General features: G+C 44.3%; 1 protein-coding gene across 8 annotated transcripts in view; it reads left to right on the forward strand.

The window, feature by feature from the left end:
* The window catches only part of dnm1b (dynamin 1b), a 64,898-nt gene that overhangs the window by 15,801 nt on the left and 22,204 nt on the right, over positions 1 to 26,893 (forward strand). For 4 of the 8 annotated variants that reach the window (XM_035379451.1, XM_035379449.1, XM_035379454.1 and 1 more), the window contains exons 2-15: positions 4,204 to 4,277; positions 5,851 to 6,000; positions 7,028 to 7,231; positions 8,199 to 8,297; positions 10,784 to 10,944; positions 11,391 to 11,533; positions 12,434 to 12,569; positions 12,924 to 12,991; positions 15,734 to 15,872; positions 17,104 to 17,190; positions 22,930 to 23,000; positions 23,111 to 23,158; positions 24,798 to 24,813; positions 25,453 to 25,566. In XM_035379451.1, the coding sequence (XP_035235342.1) occupies positions 4,204 to 4,277; positions 5,851 to 6,000; positions 7,028 to 7,231; positions 8,199 to 8,297; positions 10,784 to 10,944; positions 11,391 to 11,533; positions 12,434 to 12,569; positions 12,924 to 12,991; positions 15,734 to 15,872; positions 17,104 to 17,190; positions 22,930 to 23,000; positions 23,111 to 23,158; positions 24,798 to 24,813; positions 25,453 to 25,566 (1,510 nt within the window). Of the gene's footprint in view, positions 1 to 4,203; positions 4,278 to 5,850; positions 6,001 to 7,027; positions 7,232 to 8,198; positions 8,298 to 10,783; positions 10,945 to 11,390; positions 11,534 to 12,433; positions 12,570 to 12,923; positions 12,992 to 15,733; positions 15,873 to 17,103; positions 17,191 to 22,929; positions 23,001 to 23,110; positions 23,163 to 24,797; positions 24,814 to 25,452; positions 25,567 to 26,893 lie in introns of all 8 variants that reach the window. The other 4 variants (XM_035379452.1, XM_035379450.1, XM_035379456.1 and 1 more) reach the window with 2 other exon arrangements.

Here is a 26,893-nt window from a genome sequence, read left to right on the forward strand (position 1 = left end):
CCCAGAAGAGTAGAAAAATAATTGAATTTACTAAAGTGAATAAATAAATTGGACATAAAAATCAGCCTTTGATTCCTATCAAGCTACAGGCTTTAACTGAAATAATGATGATGGTGATGCTTTCCTTGGATTTGCAATGGAGAACAAGCACCAGGCATGGCGGATCCAGCTCCCTCAGCTATCTGCAGCAATATCTCTACACGCCTCCACCATTGGCAGAAAAAAGGTTCAACTCCTGGTGACCATACGTATCCCAGTGGCGTGTTGCAAAAAGCCTCTTCTGTGGAATTGAAGAAGGGAGAGTACGGTGGCAGAAATGTAATGAAGACATGAATGCCCAAAGAAGTGCGGATCAGTGCAGTGCAACAGAAGGTGAAATTCTCTCAATCGTGTGTCCAAAACAGCTAGCAGATGGGCTGGGTTGTAAGACTGAATGTGACATGGTGTTTGAGGACCGATGTCTAAGCGCCACGCGTTGTTACATAACCTCCGCAGTAGCCAGGGATGGTAGTTCGAACTAGGCTCTGTGCCCAGTCTTGCTCATGTTCAAACCGTGGTTTAACCATTTCTTGTGAGCGTTTAATTACAACTATGCTATCCTTTTCTGACTTCATAGTCGACTCAATCACCAATTGTCGTTGAGTGTAGGAAGAGGAGTGTGAAGTGTTTTGCAAACTTGTGAACTGGAGTTTGCGTGAATACATACAAGATGAGCTCGGAATTTTGCAGACACACTGCTGCTGTCAACACGCGACCAGCTTTTGATCATTGTGCCCATAGTCACGACTCCGGGTTATAAATAATTGAGAACAACTGTCTACCGTGAGGACAGAGCAGCTGCGATTTCAATGAAAGATGGATGCAGAATGCATTTATGAGAAAGATGGGGAATCAGGGAAGAGTGGATAATATGAAATGATTGGGTGATGAAATGGAGGGATATGACAATGCAAATGACAGATTGCTGCAGTGTGTGTGTGTGGGTGTGTGTGTGTGCGCATTGGGGGCATATTGGGACACAGCAGTCAAGGCAGTGGTTTACAGTGTGGATATGAATATGTGTGCATGGGAGAGAGTATGAATGTGTGTGTGTGTGTGTACGTGGTACAGAGCGTGTGACACTGCAGTGAGGTTCTCTGAACGCAATGCAGTGCCTATCCTCACCTACGCATGCGGCAACAGCGCAGCACAGCACACGTTTTTTGTAAAAACAGCGCAGTACAGCAACACTCCCACACACGCACACACTTTTATCTTCCCCAACACCACCCCAGCACTAACAAACACTGCCACTTTCACTGTAGCAACTCCTCATTTTCAAACACAAACGTGCACATGCACAATCTCACACACACTCTGTTTTATGTTTACCTGTAACAGCCTTATCGGGCTGAGGTTAAACTCTCATTTCTCTATAGATTCACACCGACGCACAGTTGCTTATTTTAAGTATGAATGTTTCCTGTCCACACTCGGTCAACTATGGACCACAAATGCACACATACACATACACATGCGCATAAAAACGCGTACAAACACATACTTGCATGTACAAACACATACCCACACACACACCCTCACACACACATACACACTCACACCCACCCACACACAACACACGCACGCACACACGCCCACATTAACATACCCATAGCAAATTGCCATGCCATCTTTCTCCCTCCCTTGAGAAGAGGGAGAAGCAGAGCTGCTTCCATGTCTCCAGCCCAGTGTGACCATGTGACCTGTTGCCATGGCAGCAGCTCAGCTCGGCTCTGCTGGTTCATATGTCACCATGAGGCCAGCGGGTGGTCTGGACTTTGCTGCAGCCTGCTGGGCCACACAGCCTCCTCTGTGTGCCAGGATGGGTGGCAGAGAGGCAGGAAGTGCCAGCACGCTCTCCACTGGGCACAGCGACCGTGTCTGAGTCCACTTCTCCCACAGAAACACAGATATCGAAATTCATGTATACACAAATTGATCAATACATAAATCTTTTTATTTTGCATAGATACATTTTTAAGATATTTTTTTCGATAATTATTTACAGAGAAATATATTTTTATTTGATAATGATATTTTAGCGAAATAATCAGTCATATACTGAGGGAAAAAAGAAACGCAACACTTTCTTTGTGACTGATATTTGACCATTCATTTGATAATGAACAAAGATAATTTAAACAATATCATTAACATAAACAATGTAAATGAACAACAAGTAAGCAAAATAACACTTCATACATTTTACTACAGTCACACTTCAATAACGTGTGTGGCCACCTCTTGCAGCCACTACTTCTTGGCATCTTTGTTGCATAGAATCAATAAGTGTCTGTGTCTGTTGTTGTGGGATGTTCTCCGATTCCTGTAGAAGTGCACCACGCTGTTGCTGTGCATTAAGTGGAGGATCGTGTCTTCTGATGCTGAGATTCAGCACATCCCACACATGTTCTATTGGGGAGTAGGAAGGCCAAAGCAGCACCCGTACACCTGCATCCCGAAGTGCATCTGTGACCACTCCAGCTGTGTGTGGCCTGGCACTGTCCTGTTGTAAGGTCAAGTCATGTTGTCTATGTTTATTTACTTATTCAAGACATTGTTGCGTTTCTTTTGTCCCTCAGTGTATATTTTATCTGTAGACAATGGTTTTGAGTAGTCATTTTTCTTACAGGTCTCTTTTTTCATAGATTTTACAAAGTCGCTTGTCTTCTTATTGGCAGATGTGGCACACTCTTAAGATGTTATCAGCCTTGTCATTACAGTTTGAAAAAAAAATTAGTTTGCAAATATTCTTCAGTGAGTAAACAGTTGACAGATACTCAGAGATTGCTGTGTGTGTGTGTGTAGTTAGAGCCATTCTCACCTGGAGGTTATTTGGTTGAATTTCCTGCCAAGTCATACTGAAGACTTTAAAAATAGCGCCAACTGCCTCAGTGCTAGGTATTCAGCTGGTAGGACCCGTGAGAGACCAACATCCTATCTGTGGGGTTTTTCTTGTACAACATCCTCAGTCCCCACAGAAATAAATCTATTTATACAAGCATGGACCAAGAAGTTTACAGCCACACAAACATTTATGCCTAGTATGCAGTGTAGCTGCTGTCACATAAAGATTCATATCTTATGTGCATTCCCTCCAGACCTGGGTCAAATACGTATTTGTTTTGGATTCAAATACTTTTCTGTGCTATATTGATCTTGCCTGGTGTAACTGAGCCTGCCAGTATTACCAGAAGGCGGGGTTCGCACTATTTGAGAGTATTTCATTGGTTTCAATACACCAGACAAGATCAGTAAAGAATAGAAAAGTATTTGAATCCAAAACAAATACGTATTTGTCCCAGGTCTGCACTCACTATGACAGACTATACAGAATAGCCACTGGAGAAGATGGTAATGTGCAGCTGACCCTGGGAAGTAGAGATAACTGAAAAAGCAACCAGTTAAATTCCTGCATAAAAAACACATCTTGCCCCAACAGCCTTCTTTTTTCCAATAATAGTGTCTTCCCAACTGCTATCCCTCAGCAGAATGGAAATCTAATTTCTATGGAAGAGTTCTGGCCAGCAAGATGATGAAGTGTTCCGCAAGTCTGTGTGAGAGATGAAAACCGTAGCAGTCGAGGGGGTGCTGCACCAGGAATAAATCAAATTAGGTTAAAATTGTATAGTGTTTGAACACTTGAGTTTCTTTGACGACCATCAAGCCGCCATTATCTTTCAATAAAAAATCGTCTCCGCATATAAAATAAAATACAATTTTATGGTATTGCTTCACACAATCTGCTGCTTTGCGCTAATGTTTTGTATGCTACCGTAAATTTGAGGAAGGTGACCCTGGTCCCGGAGTGCAAAAGATATTTCTGGTTTTCATTCCATCCGAACTGCTCAGTATATAATAGGCATTATATATAGTTTATATGGTCCCAATAATAATAATAATAATAACAACAACAACAACAGCAACAACAACAATAATAATAATAATAAGATCCAAAACCATCATCTGAACCTCTATACACATGAAAAATGCTCTAACAACACATGCAGTAAATATGTGTGCATATACTCGCATACACACATAAAAATACACATATATCACACAGATATCTCAGTGTCACAGGTGTGGCTCCTTCCGTCACCCATTTCTCGTCTGGGTCTGAGAAACAGAAAGCAAGGATTGATTTTCTCGTGTCTGTCTCAGGGACTTCCTGCCCCGAGGATCTGGCATTGTTACCCGGCGCCCCCTGGTGCTGCAGCTCATCAACAGCCCCACAGGTAAGCCTAGCAGAGCGCAGCGCGGTCACACAAACTACATTTGGGCAGCAGAACCGGGGAGCTGTGAGCTGTAGAAGGCAGGAAGGTTGCCTTTTGTGCCTTGATAATGGTGCAGAACCTGTCAGCTGCCATTTTCCATTCAGATCTCTCCTTAGCAGCTGGGCCTGTATTAGGTGTGTTGGTAATATGGGAGTAGTCCTATTGCCATGGAGGCTTTCACAAACTTTGGATAATGTAAAATACATTATGTTTGTAACAAAGTGACAAGAGAATGGTTTTTAAAATCAGTCTTTTGTGTTGTAAATAACATGCAAATGAAGAACGTTATTTCTGCGTGCTTTTTAAATCTTGTATAACAATCAAAAAATTGTGTTATACGACAAACCTGCCAAACCTGAGTCAAGACAAGCAATTTCTGCAAGGTGTCTGCACTGTGGGGGTTTTCCCTTCACTTCAAGACAGGCTTAATAGAGCGAAGCACTTCTCTTTCAGCTGTATTTGCTCCCTCGGTTCTGTATGCACCAATTAAACAGCACACAGTAGACAGCGAGTTGAATGACCTGCATGTTTTTATGCACGGAAAATAAAGAAAAACAAAATGGCTCTTTGTCTTTGTGTAATACTGGGATTTACAGCAAGGTGTCTGGGGAATGCTTAGTCTCCATGAGCAGACATATGAATTCCTATGAATACAAGATATATCACAAGTATAATGCAGGTAACATAAATATTCCAACATTTTCAACTTGTCTGCATACTGGGCACTTGTAAGTGCATGATGGTCTTAAATATGAATATAATATTCCTTGGAGTGGACTACAAATAATGAATACATAAATATTGAATATTTGTATTAATTTATGGGATCCTGCAGCATAATGGATTGATACTATTGAATACAAATGGATAAAGTGCATAAAAAGAAGAAAATCCAATTCAGTGGAGTGACAGGGGACACTGTGTTGTTGAATGTTCAGAAGGAGGTGGTAGACTGAGGTTTATCATTGGGTCTATAAAGATTGCATGGCATTTGTTGAAAAAACACAGATGTGATAGTTAAATTTCCCCAAACTATGTTCAAAAAAGATCTGCAGTCAGTGTTCTCAGTTAAGATAAGGCTTCTTCAGTGAAACAGTGTTGATGGTAGACTTATATACTTACTCTGTAGTGTCACCACAGATTTACAAGCTATTTAGAGAAGAACTACCAATCAGAGCCTCTATTTTATGAATGTAGCAACTGAATTCTGTGCACCAAGGGCTGCAAGAAGAGAGTAATCTTTAATAAGAGAGTAATTCTATTTAGAATACAAATTTCCACAAAAACTTCCAGTCTACATCTGGCCACCTAATAACCCACCTACCTCTGGCTGGCTAGCTATACAATCTCTTGAACTTTCTACCCTCTTTGGTTCCCCAGATTCTCTCTACAATAGGAGTTGAGTTCCCAGGTAGACCAAATGGGTAAGCCCACAATGTGCTGAGATCACATTGTGGCTGAAAGTGGGTGTAGTTCGGCTTGCCGTGTTCAGAGTTGGGGCAGGGCCCTGAACCACCGGGATCTGTTTCCTCAGAGTTTGCAGAGTTCCTTCACTGCAAGGGGAAGAAGTTCATCGACTTCGACGAGGTGCGGCAGGAGATCGAGGCGGAGACGGACCGCATCACTGGGCAGAACAAGGGCATCTCCCCCGTGCCCATCAATCTCCGCGTGTACTCCCCTAATGGTGAGAACCCCTCCAACACACTATCACATACGCTCAAAACACCCACGCATGCACACACACACACACACACACACACACACACACTCAGGTATTTGCATTCCACTCACATACAGTACCCACATATAGACATTCATGCAGAAATATGTGTAACTCATATACATACTGTACGTACAGGTCCGTGCAAATGCATACCACTCAAACAGATACACACACACACACACACACACTCACTCACACACGCACACACACACAAACATACAAACACAGTCTGTAGACATTTCTTCTTTGTATATATATCTTAGCTAGGTAATTGTTTTTAAACTTAGACAGGTAATTTCTCCTGGAAAATACAAGAATAAATAAGTTGGTAAAAATGATTAATTTATTAGTGTCAAGTGTAGTAGAAGCAAAAGTGAGTGATGTCACACTCAGGAACTTGAATAAAAGTATAATTTGTTTCCTTGATAGGGACCTTTGGTCTTTAGTTTGGTCTTTAGTTTACCAAGCTAATCGTATCTTATGCGCTGTGTTGATGAAATAGCCGTAGGCCAGAGGTTCAGCAGACGTACTGTACCAGTCTAACAAAGCTCAGCTTACTTGCTGTCAAGCTGCATGGCAAGCCCTTGACCGAATCTCAAATTGGCTAATCCTGAGATGCTGCTTGACTTTTGACCCTGAATGGCACTGCAGTGGCAACTTCCTCATCTGCGTGAAGTCTTGGAATAGTACTGGACAATGAGCTGTCCCTTGCCGAGAACATCACAGCGTTGTGTCGGGCGTGCAGATTCTTCCGTTACGATATCAGGAGAATCTGCCCCTTCCTCACCACTTACTGAACCCACCTCTTAGTCCAGGTGCTGGTCATCTCCGATCTCAGCTCTGCAAATTCTGGTTTTCTGCCTCGTCTCAGGATTTCCTTTCTTTCCAACTCCTTCCACGCGTACCTCTTTTTCTCTGTCCTCCGTACCCTCGGTCGTTCCTGCTCTCATCCCTTCCTGTCGCTCTTCTCTCGCCCCCCCCTATCCAGTCCTCAATCTGACTCTGGTAGACCTGCCGGGGATGACCAAAGTTCCCGTGGGTGACCAGCCGGCCGACATCGAGCAGCAGATCAAGGAAATGCTGATGCAGTTTGTGACCAAGGAGAACTGCCTGCTGCTGGCTGTGTCCCCTGCCAACTCTGACCTGGCCAACTCCGATGCCCTCAAGATTGCCAAAGAGGTGGACCCGCAGGGTGAGCCGGGAGGGGAGGGGTGGGGGAAAGACAGAGAGAGAGAGATAAGTTAAGGGAGAGGTATCATATCCTTGTGTATCCTCTGTATATTTTCTTATATAATAGGTCATATATATATGTATGCATATATAGGTATATGGGAAATTACAGTACTGGCACAAATTATGCATGAAGAACAAGTCAAGGGATTTTAGAACCTTTATCTGTGCCCTTTTTTGTTGTTTCTCAGAGCCCTTTTCATCTGTAAAAATATATTTGAAACAGTTATCCTCTTGACAAATGGTAACAACATAATATGATCAGAGGTCATTTGAAATAAAGGATACAAGCCAAAAAAGGTTTTCTTTGGTAAATGGACTGCATTTATATAGCGCTTTTATCCAAAGCGCTTTACAATTGATGCCTCTCATTCGCCAGAGCAGTTAGGGGTTAGGTGTCTTGCTCAAGGACGCTTCGACACGCCCAGAGTGGGGTTTGAACCGGCAACCCTCCAACTGCCAGACAATCGGTCTTACCTCCTGAGCTATGAGCTTTGAGCTTTGCAGGAATATTATCATTCTATAAGTAAAGGTACATGTTCAAACTGATTATAAAATTTCCGACATTAAGATACATTAGAATGCTCAATTATGTAGGTACGAACTAATACATATAGGAAGGTATAATGTCGCTATTTCTTCATTTTTTTGACATTTATTTCATGTTTTATGTTGATATTTCATTTATTACATAAAACATGTATTATGCCAAAAAGAGAAGATAAAATGTTGCAAAATATTGCATTAATCATCAAAATCTGTTTATAAATACAGTGTTTCCATTCTATATTTTGTGCCAGTACTATATATGTGTGTGTGTGTGTGTGTGTGTGTGTGAGTGTGTGTGTGTGTGTGTGTGTGTATGTATTCATGTGCACTTTTGTGTATGAATAGATTTGCATGATGTGCATATGTATGTGTGCGCACAGGTTTGCGTACCATTGGTGTGATCACTAAGTTGGATCTGATGGACGAGGGGACTGATGCTCGAGACATCCTGGAGAACAAGCTGCTGCCACTGCGCAGGGGTGAGCCGTGACCTCACACACCGTGTCGTGTCGTGACAAGTCCTTCTACCCTACCAATACTTGAAGAGCGTGCACGATCTCATTCGTACCTGTGGCCTGTACGCACAAATGAATGAATCTCTCCAGCCTGGACTGGATCTATAGCAATAACAAGCCAGCACACACACACTCCCTAATTTCCCTATCAATGCTGCCCCCTGGTGGCTGCCCAGGTGTAACTCACTGCAGACGGGATCTGTGGTTTCCAGCAGGAAGAGAGGACACAGACGGGGGAAACCGTGTCTTCATTCCTGTGACACAGGCAGAAAAATGTTTTGCTCTCCTCCGTTGAGCCTGCTGTTTAGTTTCTGGTCTCTGCGGTCAGCGAAAGATCTGCTGATGTGATTTTTCCCCCTTGTTCCATCCAGGGTTGGGTCACAGCCCAGATTTGGCCCTTTAGCACTGGGCTTCGGTCTGTTTTCTCCTCACCATTTTACTTGTAAAAATCCCTGTGCAACTGCATTTGCTCCTCATACATAAAACGCCTTTTCAAAACGTTAAGGCCTGAATTCAATCTACAGTTGCTAATTTTAATGCAAATATGTGTTTTCTTTCTTGTCTTGTTTTCTGTGTAATCACTAAGACTAAGTCACTAAAATGAAGTTTGCTGAGAAAAAGTGTAATATTTGCATTTTTTGTACGCTGATAAAATACAGGCCCAATGTTTTTCAATATAATATTATTAGATGGAAAAATGGATGGACAATAGTAAGGTAAAACTGTACATGGTAAGACTGTATTGTTGAGGGGAAAACTAAGTATCACTAAGGAAAACTGAGAGTTCTTTGGTATCTCAGAGCTGGGTCATATTCTTTCCTTCCCAGACAGTTATGTTTTTCCTTTCGTAACTATGCCTATTTAAAAACAATCTATGTATATATATATATATATATATATATATATATATATATATTTATTTAAAAATATACATAAGCACACACATATATAATATGCTGATAATACGGAATATGCTAATATGATGGCTCCCTTGAACTGGGGCCAGACTTCTGGTCAGGCAACCTTGCTTTGATGCAGCTCTTATGATTTATGATTGCAGTGCTCCTGAGTGTCCTTCCCTCTTAAATTCTCCAGCACACCTGCATTGTCGTATGTCAGGGTTTTCCTGTCCTACACAGCTTCCTCGTGCCTTGAAAAAAGAATGAAGGTGCCATCTCTTGTCTCTCATTTCTGTTCATTTAACATGATGATCTGGCAATCGAAGCAGGTAGGGCTGCAAGGGACCGGAGCCAATCAATTGTAGCAGACAAATCGGTGGCCATATTGAGAATCACATAATGTGTGTTCTGAAAGACCATTTCCTGCAACACTCCTGCAACACTGGCTGTGTCCGAATTAGCCTTCTAATTATTGGGTCTTCAAAGTATGTGCTGACTGCTGTGTGGTTTTAGTACCCGATGGGCAGTATGTGAAATAAATCCTCCGTACTGTTTTCCACCCTTACTGTGGAATGGCCTAAGATGTTCCGCCCTTAAGGCCAACATCATTGTTGTTGTTGAAGAAAATATTCAAAGCTGGGCCTCATTTCTAATCCAGTTAAAGTGGATTTTAAGTACACTACATTTTAAAAATATTAAGCAATTTAAAGGGATTTTAAGTATTCTTAATTTATAACAAAAAAATTTAGTCTACTTAACAACCTTCTCACCTAGTGTACTCAGCAACTATACTCAATAGTTCCATGATTTTGACACGGCCACTGTCTCCATCACTGCACTGAGGCATTGATTCTCTCTCCTGTGTCCAGAGAGAAGACTGCCCCCTACTGGGCTGGCAACAGCAGTTACAGAAGCTATTTGGTTTTCCCCAGAAAGATTCCCATCCAAACACAACCAAGCCCAACTCTTCTTATTTCTGGCAATAGTTTTATAGCAGGATTGAATTACAGTGTGATTTTCCGACTAGAATAGAATAGAGTAAAATTGTATTACTTTATTTTTGCAAGGGGGGATTTCAGGTGAAGCAGCCAGCGTGAACGAATAAACAATTTACATAAATTATATTAAGAAATGAAATTACTGAAATATGAGAATTCTAGTTTACATTACTATTATTTACAAATTAGACATGAAGAATTCTATTAAGAAAATTGTATGCATATGTTACATAGAACAAAAACATTAAAAACTAAAATACATTTTGGATTATGCTAAGTCAGAAAATTAAATCGAACATTTAAATAAAGTTGTGCTGTGTCAATGATGAGGCAAACAGATGTTGGCACTGTTGAGTGCTCTCCTTATTTTAAATGATAGGGTCTTCAGTTTGGAACAGATTTTCCTAAGAGACTGAAGAGTATTTTTAGTTTAGATCCTAGTTTGCATAATTGTAATGCCTGGATGATCTGACTGAGTGAGAGAGTTCCATGTGCCTGTCCATAATGGTGGCTCACTGCTATACTCCTTGTGGCCTTGTGCTGCCCCCTATAGGCTACATTGGGGTGGTGAACCGCAGCCAGAAGGATATCGATGGGAAGAAGGACATCGCGGCGGCCATGGCTGCCGAGAGGAAGTTCTTTTTGTCGCACCCGGGTTACAGACACCTGGCCGAGCGTATGGGCACGCCCTACCTGCAGAAAGTCCTCAACCAGGTGAGCAAAGCAAAACAAGACAGGTAACGCCATGCACAGAGGTGAAAAATCCAGGTTCAGAAGTCCTCCCCAGTATTTTGTTTCACCTGGATTTGCTAATTAGCACAATTAATACGGTTATTCAGCCAGGAGGTGGAACTAAGTAGTGAAATCAGCTGGCTGAGTATATGGGTGGAAGAAACACATAGCAGGGCTTCTACTTTCTGATTCCTGGACTTTCCAGCTCTGGCATTATCTGATCTCTTATGCCATGAACAAAGTCATTGATTTTTCACACAGTAATGATGAACAAGGATAACTAAAATCAGCGTGAATGCATTTGGCCTTTAAAATCTTTTCTTTTCTTGAGTGCATATTTTACTTCGAGACTTCTGAAAAAAGACTGTGTAAGAAGCCTCATTAACTGAGGGGCTGTGCCTAAGCCAATCCCTTACCTCCTCTTGTAGCAACTGACCAATCATATCCGAGACACCCTGCCTGGCCTCCGTAACAAGCTGCAGAGCCAGCTGCTGTCCATTGAGAAGGAGGTGGAGGAGTACAAGAACTTCCGCCCTGACGACCCGTCCCGAAAGACCAAGGCCCTGCTGCAGTGAGTCTCCTGTGGCCGCCATCTTAATCATGGCTGCTACCACCTCTGCTACCAGCACTCAAACCACTGCAACTGCTATAACCTCTCATACTGACACACTAGCCGCAACAGGCGTTAACACAAACAGAAGCCTGGACAAAGACATATAACTGGTGCGATAACTTTTTAAATACGAACAAATCATTACAACCACTATAGCTTTCCTGACACAAGCAAGAACTGCCCTCCCCAACATAAAACTGTTACATGTGTCACAACGATTGTAATGCACATGCAAGTCATTGTGAGCTTTCACAAAGTCGTGACAGCTGCCGTGGTCCCGCCACAGAAACAGGTGGGACACAAGCGCCACAGCCGCTGATCTGGCATAAGCCATACGCACGCGTGTAAGCGCACACGCATTCTCTCTCCCACTCCTCTCTTTTTTCGTTCTGCAGTTCACATGGTAAATGGACTGCATTTATAGAGCGCTTTTATCCAAAGCGCTTCACAATTGATGCCTCTCATTCGCCAGAGCAGTTAGGGGTAAGGTGTCTTGCTCAAGGACACTTCGACACACCCAGGGCGGGGTTTGAACCAGCAACCCTCCAACTTCCAGACAATCGGTCTTACCTCCTGAGCTATGTCACCCCATATGATGGTAGGCTTGGAAACTAAGGTGAATTCGCAGTGCCTCATGGATGTGGTTTTGCACTGGAATATGGAGTAGATAGATTTTTTGCGGTTGAGAGTGCATGTCTGCAGGTCGGTAGATCGTTGGTGGGTGGGTATCTGAGAGTTGGTAAACACCGTTCGTGCCACATCTATAGCAGGCTGCGGGGCTGAATTGTGTTTTGGCCTACGTTTGAAGAACGGCCTAGCCATCGGTGCCGATGACACAGAGGCTCTCTGTGTGTACAGGATGGTCCAGCAGTTTGCGGTGGACTTTGAGAAGCGCATCGAGGGCTCTGGGGACCAGATCGATACCTATGAGCTGTCAGGCGGAGCCAGGATCAACCGTATCTTCCACGAGCGATTCCCCTTCGAGCTGGTCAAGGTGCGAGTAAACACATGCATGCACGCACACACACACACACACACACAACAAAACTGCAACAACATTGCTCTTTGTCATTCTTATTGTACTCAGTGAAGTCAACTATACGCATGTTTATGGAGTAGTGAGTATACCACCATACTCACTTTGTTCCAGAAGAGCATTATTATTCTGATACGTCTGTTACAGTGGTTATGTTTTTTAAAAATCATTGTTGAAGTATATGACTGACTGTTTTCATCAGAGGCTGAAAGAAACTCCATAGAAAGCTGTGTTGGAGTGTGTTTAGCGTGTGGGCCCATACGCCAGCCGTGCACTTACTCGCTGTCTGTGTTTATTCCTCTCTGTCTGCAGATGGAGTTTGATGAGAAGGAGCTGCGCAAGGAGATCAGCTACGCCATCAAGAACATCCACGGCATCAGGCAGGTTCCCCCTGCTCCTCAGAGATGGCCTCCCCTCTGGCCTGCCTGCTCTCCCCACTCTCTCTCTACCCTACCTGCCCCCTCTCTGCCCTACCTACCCTCTCACTACCCTACCTGCTCTTTCAATGCCCTACCTGCCCTCTCACTGTCCTGCTTGTCCCCTCTCTATCTTATCTGCCCTCTCTCTACCCCATATGCCCTCTCAACCCTACCTGCCCCCTCTCTACCCTACATGCCCCCTCTCTACCCTATATGCCCTCTCTCTGCATTACATGCCCCCCTCTACCCTATCTGCCCTCTCTCTACCCTACCTGCTCTCTCTCTGCCCTACCTGCCCTCTCTCTACCCTACCTGCTCACTCTTTGCCCTACCTGCCCTCTCTCTACCCTACCTGCTCTCTCTCTGCCCTACCTGCCCTCTCTCTACCCTACCTGCTCACTCTTTGCCCTACCTGCCCTCTCTCTACCCTACCTGCTCTCTCTCTGCCCTACCTGCCCTCTCTCTACCCTACCTGCTCACTCTTTGCCCTACCTGCCCTCTCTCTGCCCTACCTACCCTCTCCCTACCCTATCTGCCCTCTCTTTGCACTACATGCCCCCTCTCTACCTTACCTGCCCTCTCTCTACCCTATGTGCCCTCTCTCTACCCTACCTGCCCTCTCTCTACCCTATGTGCCCTCTCCCTACCCTATCTGCCCTCTCTTTGCACTACATGCCCCCTCTCTACCTTACCTGCCCCCTCTCTACCCTATCTGCCCTCTCTCTACACTATATGCCCCCTCTCTACCCTATCTGCTCTCTCTCTACCCTATATGCCCTCTCTCGGCACTACGTGCCCCCTCTCTACCTTACCTGCCATCTCTCTGCCCTACCTACCCTCTCTCTGCCCTACCTGCTCTCTCTTTGCTCTACCTACCCTCTCAATGCACTACCTGCCCCACTACCTGCCTTCTCTCTACCCTACCCTCCCCTCCCTCCTCTGTGTACTGGTTCTGGGCACAGTGAATGTCACACTCCAATATGTTTAGACATCTCATGAGGACAAGACTGATAATAAAATTGCTTCTGTATTTGTACAGTAATGAGAAATTATTCACAGGCCATTTCATGCAATATTCTGTACTTACGGAATGCTGCCTTGGTTTTTTATTTCTTTAAGCGACAGTGTTATTTTCAGAGGTTAGCGCCCACAGAGGTCTTGTTCTCATCCGATGAGCAGTACTGCTGCTGAAACATACATAGGGTTGATTGAACAGTGATTCTCCAGGGTCCAGAGAGAGATTGCTGAGTGCGTGGGGTGGGGGGGGGGGGGGGGAGGTCTTCCTGCCAACAGAGTAAATGTGAAGGGGACCACTTGGCGCAGGAATCTGTGGGCTTCACTCTTTCTCTCTACCTCTTTCTCTCTCTCCCTGTTTCTCAGTCCCTCTCTCATATTCTTTCTCTCACTGTCTTTCCTTCTCTCTCCCCCTCTCTCTCAGTCCCTCTGTCATACTCTTTCTCTCATAGTCTCTCCATCTCTCTCGCTCTCTCTCTCTCTCTCTCTCTGCATCAGTATTCTCTGTTTCTCTCCTTTTACTTCTCAGACTGCTGTGGTCCCACATATGGAAAACGACACTCCAGCAAGGAAGTGAAACTATTTAGGCCCCCCTCCTTCTCTTTCCATTCACCCCCTAGCCCCCCCCCCCACCCCCCCCCCAACCCACGGCCCTGTTTTTCAGACATATCAGAGGCCCTGGGGTGGGGGATGGGGTAGAGTACTGCGAATAGAAATAATAAGAATACATCAAAACACATATAACCTGTAACTGAATGTGATGGAATGCATATGATGATGTGATGAATGTGAGTGGTGTATGTGTTCACATGTGTTCCTCTGGTTGCCCTCAGTTCATATTGGAATGGTCTCAAAAAAATACTTCCTTCGTAGAGTGTGATCTGACTATATAATGCAAAATGAGGGAAATTCCTTTAGGTACCAGTTCTTACTGTTCGAAGTAAGAGCCGTCAATCTCTCGCTCAAGAGACCACCCAGTTACCTTTGCTGTAATATTTTATACAGAGAATCAAAAGTTTGAGCGGCAGTAATCAAACAAACAAAAAAAAAACAGGCTCATTAAAATGCCAGCGTAAATGTTTATGGGATCAGAAGAGAACACAAGGCAGGTTTCTCCACTAAAAAACATGTAAAGTCTGTTTCTAATTTAAGTTCCTCCGAGCTGCCTGCTTTGTTTCTGTCCAAACAGATCACATGGTCTACGTGTTCAGACCATAGACTGTAGACAAAGTCTCTGTGATGTCACCCATTGACTCTTCATGGGTTTGGTGAAGAGCGTTTTGAAGCTAGGGAAGGGCAGTTTGTGGCCGCCACCATATTGTACAAATTGGAGGCAGAGACTGCGCAGTAGGGACATGAAGCCCAGTCATCCACTAAGCGCGTGAGATGCAGTGACTTGGCAGTGACACAAACTGTCCCTGATTCGTCCACGAAATATTACAGTCTTGTCCCACAGTAACTGAACACATCGGCACATGGGGAGACTTTGTACAAAGAAAAAATATCTCTTGAAACTACATTTTCTTGTGGGAGAAATGATTGACTTTGTATTTTGACTGCATTGTTACCATTGACTTACATTGAAATATGTGACTGAAACACTGATACTGGAGCCAACTACTTACTTATGTTCTCTCTTTTCTAACCCTTTCTCCTTCACCCCGCTTGGCTGTTGGTTACGCTCATCAGAACCGGTCTCTTCACTCCGGACATGGCCTTCGAGACCATCGTGAAGAGGCTGATCGGGAAGATCAAGGAGCCGTGCCAGAAGTGTGTGGACATGGTCATTTCTGAGCTGGTCAATACCGTCAGACAGTGCACCAGGAAGGTGAGGCACCTGCCCTTCAGTTTATCACCATCATCTTCCTCTTTCTCTCTCTCACCCTGTGGCTCATTCTGCGTTGAGATTTGGGTGTCTGCATGCTGAGGTGGGGGCTGTGTGACCCTGAATAACATCTGTAGGTCTTTAACCCTTTGAAGAGTGGGGTTTTTTTTTTTTTGTTGAAAAATTTAAATCAGTGTTCTAGAACTCCGTTGCTTTTTGTTGCCAGTAGTGATTGTTACATCAGAATTAGAATGTACAGTTAAGAACATTTTGATCACATGTTTGTGACTTCACAGCTTCAAGGGTTAAAAGACTGGATTGTGCAGAAATATCCTCACTAGAGTGCTAATTTACTCTTTCATTCACTGTGCATTTTAAACACACTGTGTACTTTATTGGTTAGTGCTCCCTAAGTCAGAACTTGTACCGTAAGTCTGGAGGTCTGAAGTTAAGTTAAGGGATTGTTGAGTGGCATTACTCTGTGTTGAGCTGTAGTGCCTCAGGGAAAGCTCTCCGGAGAGAGCCTTGGTGTTTTTAAGTATTTTCCGGTGTTTTCTGAGCAATGAAGCTGCGATCTAGCCGCAGGCATCCTGAAGTGCAAGCGTTTCGTTTCAGCCATTAAAAGCTGACTGTCGCATGGGAAGCCTTATGTCCAGATGCAAGAGGCACAGCTGTGTGCTTTGGTTCCAAGAGGAATCATAGTAAGCAATGGCGTGATCATTTTTCGGCCATTCTGGCTCTGTCCACCCTGTTATCAGCTCTCTCCCAAATGATTTCCCAAATATTTGTTTCATGTGCAGCCCATCCAATTCAAGCAAAATGCCAAATACAGCATTATAGTTTCAGGCATTGGTCTTCATTAGCCCAGTATAAATATAGCAAAATAAAGATTTCAAATGAAATCCTGAGTTTGAATAGTTGGTGTTGGAGCTACATATATACTTGTTCTGTTTATTATTCCGCATTCATGTTCCTCTTTTTATTTCGACATAACCAGTGAACATTTCTGAGGTGAAAGTTGGAAACACTATTTAGTGTTGCATTATAGCCATCGATGGATTTTTAGTGAGTGCAGTGGAACGTGACTGGAACTATCTGCTACCCTTATCTGCGCTGCAGGGACATTGCACCCCATGCACTGCGGTGATGCTGCACAAACTGTGGAGTGATAATGTTGTGCCCGCTGTGCATCGGCCCACCTGTGTCACACTGTGCTCTGCTCTCGCACCCACAGCTGGCCCAGTACCCCATGTTGAGAGAGGAGATGGAGAGGATCGTCACACAGCATATCCGTGACCGCGAGAGTCGCACCAAGAACCAGGTGAGCCACATCTGATGCTCTCACCTGACATACATACCCAGTGCGCTCACCTAGCATACATACCCAGTGCACTCACCAAACATACATACCCAGTGCACTCACCAAACATACATACCCAGTGCGCTCACCTAGCATACATACACAGTGCACTCACCTAGCATACATACCCAGTGCACTCACCAAACATACATACCCAGTGCACTCAAATAACATACATACCCAGTGCACTCACCAAACATACATACCCAGTGCACTCACCAAGCATACATACCCAGTGCACTCACCTAGCATACATACCCAGTGCACTCACCTAGCATACATACCCAGTGCACTCACCAAGCATACATACCCAGTGCACTCACCTAGCATACATACCCAGTGCACTCACCTAGCATACATACCCAGTGCACTCACCTAACATACATACCCAGTGCACTCACCAAACATACATACCCAGTGCACTCACCTAGCATACATACCCAGTGCGCTCACCAAACATACATACCCAGTGCACTCACCAAACATACATACCCAGTGCACTCACCAAACATACATACCCAGTGCACTCAAATAACATACATACCCAGTGCACTCACCAAACATACATACCCAGTGCACTCACCAAACTTACATACCCAGTGCACTCACCAAACATACATACCCAGTGCACTCAAATAACATACATACCCAGTGCACTCACCAAACATACATACCCAGTGCACTCACCAAACATACATACCCAGTGCACTCAAATAACATACATACCCAGTGCACTCACCAAACATACATACCCAGTGCACTCACCTAGCATACATACCCAGTGCACTCACCAAGCATACATACCCAGTGCACTCACCTAGCATACATACCCAGTGCGCTCACCTAGCATACATACCCAGTGCACTCACCAAACATACATACCCAGTGCACTCACCTAGCATACATACCCAGTGCACTCACCAAACATACATACCCAGTGCACTCACCAAACATACATACCCAGTGCACTCACCAAGCATACATACCCAGTGCACTCACCAAACATACATACCCAGTGCACTCACCTAGCATACATACCTAGTGCACTCACCTAGCATACATACCCAGTGCACTCACCAAACATACGTACCCAGTGCACTCACCTAGCATACATACCCAGTGCACTCACCTAGCATACATACCCAGTGCACTCACCTAGCATACATACCCAGTGCACTCACCTAGCATACATACCCAGTGCACTCACCAAACATACATACCCAGTGCACTCACCAAACATACTTTGCCAGTGCACTCACCAAACATACATACCCAGTGCACTCACCAAATACATACCCAGTGCGCTCACCAAACATACATACCCAGTGCACTCACCAAACATACATACCCAGTGCACTCACCAAACATACATACCCAGTGCACTCACCAAACATACATACCCAGTGCACTCACCAAACATACATACCCAGTGCACTCACCAAGCATACATACCCAGTGCATTCACCTAGCATACATACCCAGTGCACTCATCAAACATACGTACCCATTGCACTCACCTAGCATACATACCCAGTGCACTCACCTAGCATACATACCCAGTGCACTCACCTAACATACATACCCAGTGCACTCACCAAACATACATACCCAGTGCGCTCACCAAACATACATACCCAGTGCACTCACCAAACATACATACCCAGTGCACTCAAATAACATACATACCCAGTGCACTCACCAAACATACATACCCAGTGCACTCACCAAACTTACATACCCAGTGCACTCACCAAACATACATACCCAGTGCACTCAAATAACATACATACCCAGTGCACTCACCAAACATACATACCCAGTGCACTCACCAAACATACATACCCAGTGCACTCAAATAACATACATACCCAGTGCACTCACCAAACATACATACCCAGTGCACTCACCTAGCATACATACCCAGTGCACTCACCAAACATACATACCCAGTGCACTCACCTAGCATACATACCCAGTGCGCTCACCTAGCATACATACCCAGTGCACTCACCAAACATACATACCCAGTGCACTCACCTAGCATACATACCCAGTGCACTCACCAAACATACATACCCAGTGCACTCACCAAACATACATACCCAGTGCACTCACCTAGCATACATACCCAGTGCACTCACCAAACATACATACCCAGTGCACTCACCTAGCATACATACCTAGTGCACTCACCTAGCATACATACCCAGTGCACTCATCAAACATACGTACCCAGTGCACTCACCTAGCATACATACCCAGTGCACTCACCTAGCATACATACCCAGTGCACTCACCTAGCATACATACCCAGTGCACTCACCAAACATACATACCCAGTGCACTCACCAAACATACTTTGCCAGTGCACTCACCAAACATACATACCCAGTGCACTCACCAAGCATACATACCCAGTGCGCTCACCAAACATACATACCCAGTGCACTCACCAAACATACATACCCAGTGCACTCACCAAACATACATACCCAGTGCACTCACCAAACATACATACCCAGTGCACTCACCAAACATACATACCCAGTGCACTCACCAAACATACATACCCAGTGCACTCACCAAACATACATACCCAGTGCACTCACCAAGCATACATACCCAGTGCATTCACCTAGCATACATACCCAGTGCACTCACCAAACATACGTACCCAGTGCACTCACCTAGCATACATACCCAGTGCACTCACCTAGCATACATACCCAGTGCACTCACCTAGCATACATACCCAGTGCACTCACCTAGCATACATACCCAGTGCACTCACCAAACATACATACCCAGTGCACTCACCAAACATACTTTGCCAGTGCACTCACCAAACATACATACCCAGTGCACTCACCAAACATACATACCCAGTGCACTCACCAAACATACATACCCAGTGCGCTCACCAAACATACATACCCAGTGCACTCACCAAACATACATACCCAGTGCACTCACCAAACATACATACCCAGTGCACTCACCAAACATACATACCCAGTGCACTCACCAAACATACATACCCAGTGCACTCACCTAACATACATACCCAGTGCGCTCACCAAACATACATACCCAGTGCGCTCACCAAACATACATACCCAGTGCGCTCACCAAACATACATACCCAGTGCACTCACCTAGCATACATACCCAGTGCACTCACCTAGCATACATACCCAGTGCACTCACCAAACATACATACCCAGTGCACTCACCTAGCATACATACCCAGTGCACTCACCTAGCATACATACCCAGTGCACTCACCAAACATACATACCCAGTGCACTCACCTAGCATACATACCCAGTGCACTCACCAAGCATACATACCCAGTGCACTCTCCAAACATACATACCCAGTGCACTCACCAAACATACATACCCAGTGCACTCATCTAGCATACATACCCAGTGCACTCACCTAGCATACATACCCAGTGGACTCAAATAACATACATACCCAGTGCACTCACCAAACATACATACCCAGTGCACTTACCAAACATACATACCCAGTGCACTCAAATAACATACATACCCAGTGCACTCACCAAACATACATACCCAGTGCACTCACCTAGCATACATACCCAGTGCACTCACCTAGCATACATACCCAGTGCACTCACCTAGCATACATACCCAGTGCACTCTCCAAACATACATACCCAGTGCACTCACCAAACATACATACCCAGTGCACTCACCTAGCATACATACCCAGGCACTCACCAAATATACATACCCAGTGCACTCACCTAGCATACATACCCAGTGCACTCACCAAACATACATACCCAGTGCACTCACCTAGCATACATACCCAGTGCACTCACCTAGCATACATACCCAGTGCACTCACCTAACATACATACCCAATGCACTCACCAAACATACATACCCAGTGTGCTCACCTAGCATACATACCCAGTGCACTCACCTAGCATACATACCCAGTGCACTCACCAAACATACATACCCAGTGCACTCACCAAACATACATACCCAGTGCACTCAAATAACATACATACCCTGTGCGCTCACCTAACATACATACCCAGTGCACTCACCAAACATACATACCCAGTGCACTCACCTAGCATACATACCCAGTGCACTCACCTAGCATACATACCCAGTGCACTCACCTAGCATACATACCCAGTGCACTCACCTAGCATACATACCCAGTGCACTCACCTAGCATACATACCCAGTGCGCTCACCAAACATACATACCCAGTGCGCTCACCTAGCATACATACCCAGTGCACTCACCAAACATACATACCCAGTGCACTCACCAAACATACATACCCAGTGCACTCACCTAGCATACATACCCAGTGCACTCACCTAGCATGCGTACTGAAATGCTCCTGTGGCAGCCACTGAAATTCTATTTAATGAAAAAGCCTATTTAATGAAAAGGACTTTTGAAATAAATTGCTCTATTTTTGTCTCCCTTCGTATTAGTTTTCAAAGAAAAGAGACGGCTGAAAACACCTCCCTACTTCACAGAAAAAGAGCTATTCTGTATTTTCTAATAATCATTCCTAATAGCAGAGCATGTGAGTGGAGCTGAGCATTGTAAATGCTGCACATCACTCCAACCCTTTGGAAATAGCATGAAGAAAAAAATGATATAAAAATATATAATTAAAGATATATGATTAATTTTTTTAATATTTTACTTTTAGGCCTCTGTTAACCTGTTCTATTTTATGGTTATGATTTTACTAAATCAGTGTACACTTAAATAAATAAAGGGAGTTATTAGCTTTAATCAACTGGAAGTTAGAGACAGGTGATATTCACCACGCACATAAAAACAACGAGTATCTTTCTTGGGTTTGTTCTCGTTGTTTTACTGCATATTTTGTTGTGCATTCTTGCCCTTCTTTTAAAATTCCTTGTCAAAAATTCACAGTTTTCATTAACGTCACTGCATTTGTCCCCCTCCATCTCTGTCCTGAACTTTTATCATGGATATTTTTGATAATTACCACAATGTGATATTATTTTCTTGTGCTTAGAAAGAAAATTCAGTTTAAAGTAAGTATGTGACTGCTTGGCGACTGAGCCAGTGTGTTCCTGGGCTCTGAGGGTGGGAGTGGTATTAGAGTGGGAAAGTAATGGGAGTAATATTACTCTTCCCCTCTGCACACCCTGAAAAACATGCCTACTCAGCTTGCATGCCCTGTGTGATAGTCTGGGTTGGGTGGATTTTCATTAACTGTTTCATATCTAGATAGCCTGACAGCACTTCCGTTTATCAAATATTTCATTGATGTTGAAATATAACTTTTGCTACCACAAGAGTCTTTTAATGATGATCAATTCTAATGATGTGTGTCAGAGTTCTTTATCAGATATTCAGAGAAACCTCTCAGCCCTATCTACAACCAATTTCAGTGAGAAAAACTCCAGAGAGCATATAAGAAACAGCAGATGACATTGGATTAAGGAAGTAAAGTAGACTCTTTGTCCATCATATCTATATTTTGCAAAATGCAATGATATATCAGAAAGCGTGACCCAGCGTTGACATGAAAGCTTTTAGCCTGGTCTGGAGGGCCCAACGTCTGAATCTAGGTCGCCTTTGTGCTGATGATTAAAGCTTTATCTGGGAAATGTCTTATATGATGTGCAGACCTCTTTGGTGTGTTGTTGTTGCTAGGTGATGCTGCTGATTGACATCGAGCTGGCCTACATGAACACCAATCACGAGGACTTCATCGGCTTTGCCAAGTATGTGTGCCAGTCCCTGTGCCCATTGAGCTCATCATACTGTTCACAGAAACATGGTCGAAGGCTGCGGTGAACATACCAACCTGCCTCTCGCTGTTCTTTGCCCACAGTGCCCAGCAGAGGAGCAACCAGATGAGCAAGAAGAAGGCCTCTGGGAATCAGGTATGCCACAGCGACATGTCGCCATCTACTGGTTTGGAGTGTCACTGCAATATTTGGATTAACCAGACCACACCCCCCCCCCCATCTTTATCCTGATTCGTGTCATCTTGAATTCAGGTCTTCCATGTCTTCTTTCTTATATACACTCCTCTCTCATCCACGCATTCTTCTGTCCATCTCTTCTTGCTCAGTTCCCCTTCTTAAACGTGTATCAATGAGTTCTGCAGCTTCACCGCAGCTGTGAAGTTACAGCTACTGTAGCTTGTTTTTAGGCTGTGCCCTTCACTCTGGTCTTTTACGTGTTACACTATGGGCCTGATTTACTAAGACCTTTAGCACATGAAAAACCTTTTAGCTCATGCAAAACCAATAACTTGACCAGTAATTGCTCATGCAATTTTTTTGTTGTTGCACCAATCGTTGGTTTTTTTTTTTTTTTCAGTTTTGTGTGTGCTAAAAGGTTGTGCACATGCCAAAGATCAGGACCTATGTGTACTGCTGTGTTTTATATAGTAATGTTCTTTTGTTGTGTGAAAATATTTATGTCCATCTGGTTGTACTATGTATGCTTGTCTGTAAGTGGATGATAAACTAACATCTGCCAATGAAAGCATATAAATGGAAATGCGATCATCTCTATTCACAATTCATTGAGTACAGGCCATACAGTCTGTTTAGTCTGGTCATGATCCCTGCAGTTGCTGTCGCCAGTTGGGGTGGGGGTGGGGGGGTCCATTGTGGAATATTAGGCTGCAGAGTATAGAGTCTGCAGTTCTTGGCTGAAAATCATAAGACGTTCCTCCACATCTGCTTTACTATGTTTTGATTTCTTTCTTTATGACATTCTTTAGGGCAGTCAATTAGCTCTTCTTTCTTCTGTTTTTCTGCGGGCCTTTGGCCACCTGGCACGGTATGCTAAGCTAACAACCATTATATGGTCTAATTTTGGCATGGCCATAGAGTGTAGATGTGGTCGCGGTCACACACATCTCCCCTGCCCGAGGTCACTTGGCACTGAGCCCCTGAAGAGGGCGATGCCCGCGCCTGTCCTGCTGTAGGACCGCGTGTCCTCACACTGCCGCCGTGGCTCAGGGGAGATTGGTGTTTTTTGGTGGGTGTGGTCATGTCACTTGCGGTTCTCTGATGCGCGATCATTCCAAATGCCTGTCAAGGTGATGTCACCCTAAGGTGTAATACTATGGTGGGTGCAGTGCTCTCATTGGAGGAAGGGTAGGTGGGAGGGGATGGACAGACCCCTATTGGCTTCAGGATGTTGATGTGTCAATGACGTCATCACCACTGAGAACTAAAACCCAACGAACAGGCCTGTATAGATGATGGTGGCATTTCGCCAGTCTTTTCTTTGTGATGGGTCTGCTGCACTTGGGTTCTTGCCTTTCTAAATGTTCTCTTTTCCTTTCTATTCATTCATTTTCCAATCTACAGAAGCCCCCCACTTGCCTGCTCTGCTCACTTCTTTTCATTCTAATTGCCCATTTTACTGTTCTGCTGGGTACCATTCTTTATTCTTTTCCACTGGGTTCTGCTCTGATTTTGTTTCTGTTTCTCTAATGGATCTTTCTTACCCCTTCTCTTCTCCTTTGCTTTGCCTCTGTTGCTATGGCAACTCCTCCCTCAGGATGAGATAATGGTGAGTAGGCCAAGCCCTGATGTGTGTGTGCCCGCGTGTGTGTGTGTGTGTGTGTGTGTGTGTGTATGTGTGTGTGAAGAGAGCCATCCTGCTAATTTAGATGAACAGAGGTTATTTCTGTTTTTTTCCTGTAACACCCTGTTTCAGTTTTTATTTTAGACTTGAAAATGCAGCGAAAATAGTCAAATAGACTTCCCATTTGAGCGGGTAATCTGCATTGCCGCAGGCTTCTCTTGTGAACAGAGAAAAAGAGAGAAGAGGAGATAAAGCCCGATTCTTGTTTTGTAAGATCCCTAATCTTCTCTCCCATAGGCCATTTAACCAAATAGTGGCCTATACTGTGGTTACTTATATTTAAATATGCTTTCTTACCTGACGCTCTGTAACCAAAATGACTGCATTCTAAGGAAAAAGAAGAAAGCTGTTTCTCATAGAGTTTGCGGGAGCCTGGTAATGTATGGACTCACAAACACACATATGCATAGACACGCATGAACAAACACAGATGCACAGGCTCTCAGAAGCAGTGGGTCCAGTCCTGCTGAGGAGAGGTGAGAGGAGATCGGAGCTACAGGTGTGTGTGTGTGTGTGTCCAACCCCGACCTGACCGCCGTGTATCCCTCTCTTTGCCCCGCCCAGGTAATCAGGAAGGGCTGGCTTACCATCAACAACATTGGCATCATGAAGGGCGGGTCCAAGGAGTACTGGTTCGTGCTGACCGCCGAGACCCTGTCCTGGTACAAGGATGATGAGGTGAGGCTTTCTTTTGAGCGGGCGGGGCAGGGGTTTGTACGCAAGGCGCGGACCCTCACAGGTCTTTCCATTTTATGACATATAATTCAGCCACTGCTACGAAGGCTACAGAGCTGGACAGTCCAGGGGTCAGAAAGTAAACTTCCTGCCATGCGTTTCTTTCAACTATGAACACAGCCAATTGATTTCACAAATGAGTTCTACCTCCTGCCTGAAGAATAGTGCTAATTAGCAAATCCAGGTGATTGCAACAAAATATCAGGGAGTACTTTTATTTTCTGAATCTGGATTTTGCACCTCTGGAAGGCTACATACGTGGCTTTGAGTGAGCAGTGAGTTAAACATGGCAGAGATAGCACACAAGGAACAGATAGGAATTGCAGAGTGAAACTGAGAAGGTCTCACATGGCTTGGATATGTACTGGTGCGTGTGTGCTGTGTGTGTGCATGTACGATTTTCTACGTGTGCTTTTGATATGAATGTGTTCCTCTGTGAACGTATGTTTGCGTGCGTGTGTGCTTATGTATGTATGCTGTGGTCTGGCAGATGTACAGTACTTCATCAGAGTACACGTGTGGGTGAGGCGCATAGCGTGTTTACACTTTTTAGAAATTTCACTAAGCGAAAAAACTTGCACTGTTGCGCAGACTTTTATTTCTTACCGTAGAATTGGATATTTGAGAATATTAGGAATGATCCTCTTTGTTTTCTATTTTGAGCTTATTTCTGAAAAAATTGAAAATAAACAAAAAATTATTATAGCCAAACATGCAGGCAGCAGATATGATAACTGTAAATACAATTAACAAAAAAAAAAAACTAAACCGAAAAATAAATACGTTTGTTTTCTTAATTTATAATCTTGTTATAATATCACCTTTTGGATGTATATGTAGAACGGTTTTTTCTTTTAGTCCCGCTCCTCCTCCACAAACAAACACACATACACACACACAAGCACGTGCACACGCACACATGCACATACACGAGCACGCACTCAAACACACACACATGCACACACGCGCGCACACACATACCTTTTTAAATAAATAAAATAAATAAAACACTGTTTTAATTCATAAAGTGAAGCTTGTTGAATTTAGCAGCTGTATAGAAATGCACATTTCCATAGCAAGCGACTGTCACTGTTACCCCCCCTCTTTAGTCCCCCTTGGTAGAAAAAGGATTGCTACATTCTGTGCCATTCTGGAGAAATCGAGTGAGCACTGCCACTCTCTGTCTCAGTTCCCCAAACACGAGGCATACCGCAGGGCCTTGAGTTTATTTACTTAACCAGACCTGGGGGGGGGGGGGGGGGGGGGGATA

Source organism: Anguilla anguilla, chromosome 10, assembly GCF_013347855.1.
Source record: "Anguilla anguilla isolate fAngAng1 chromosome 10, fAngAng1.pri, whole genome shotgun sequence".
Classification (NCBI taxonomy): Eukaryota; Metazoa; Chordata; class Actinopteri; order Anguilliformes; family Anguillidae; genus Anguilla; species Anguilla anguilla.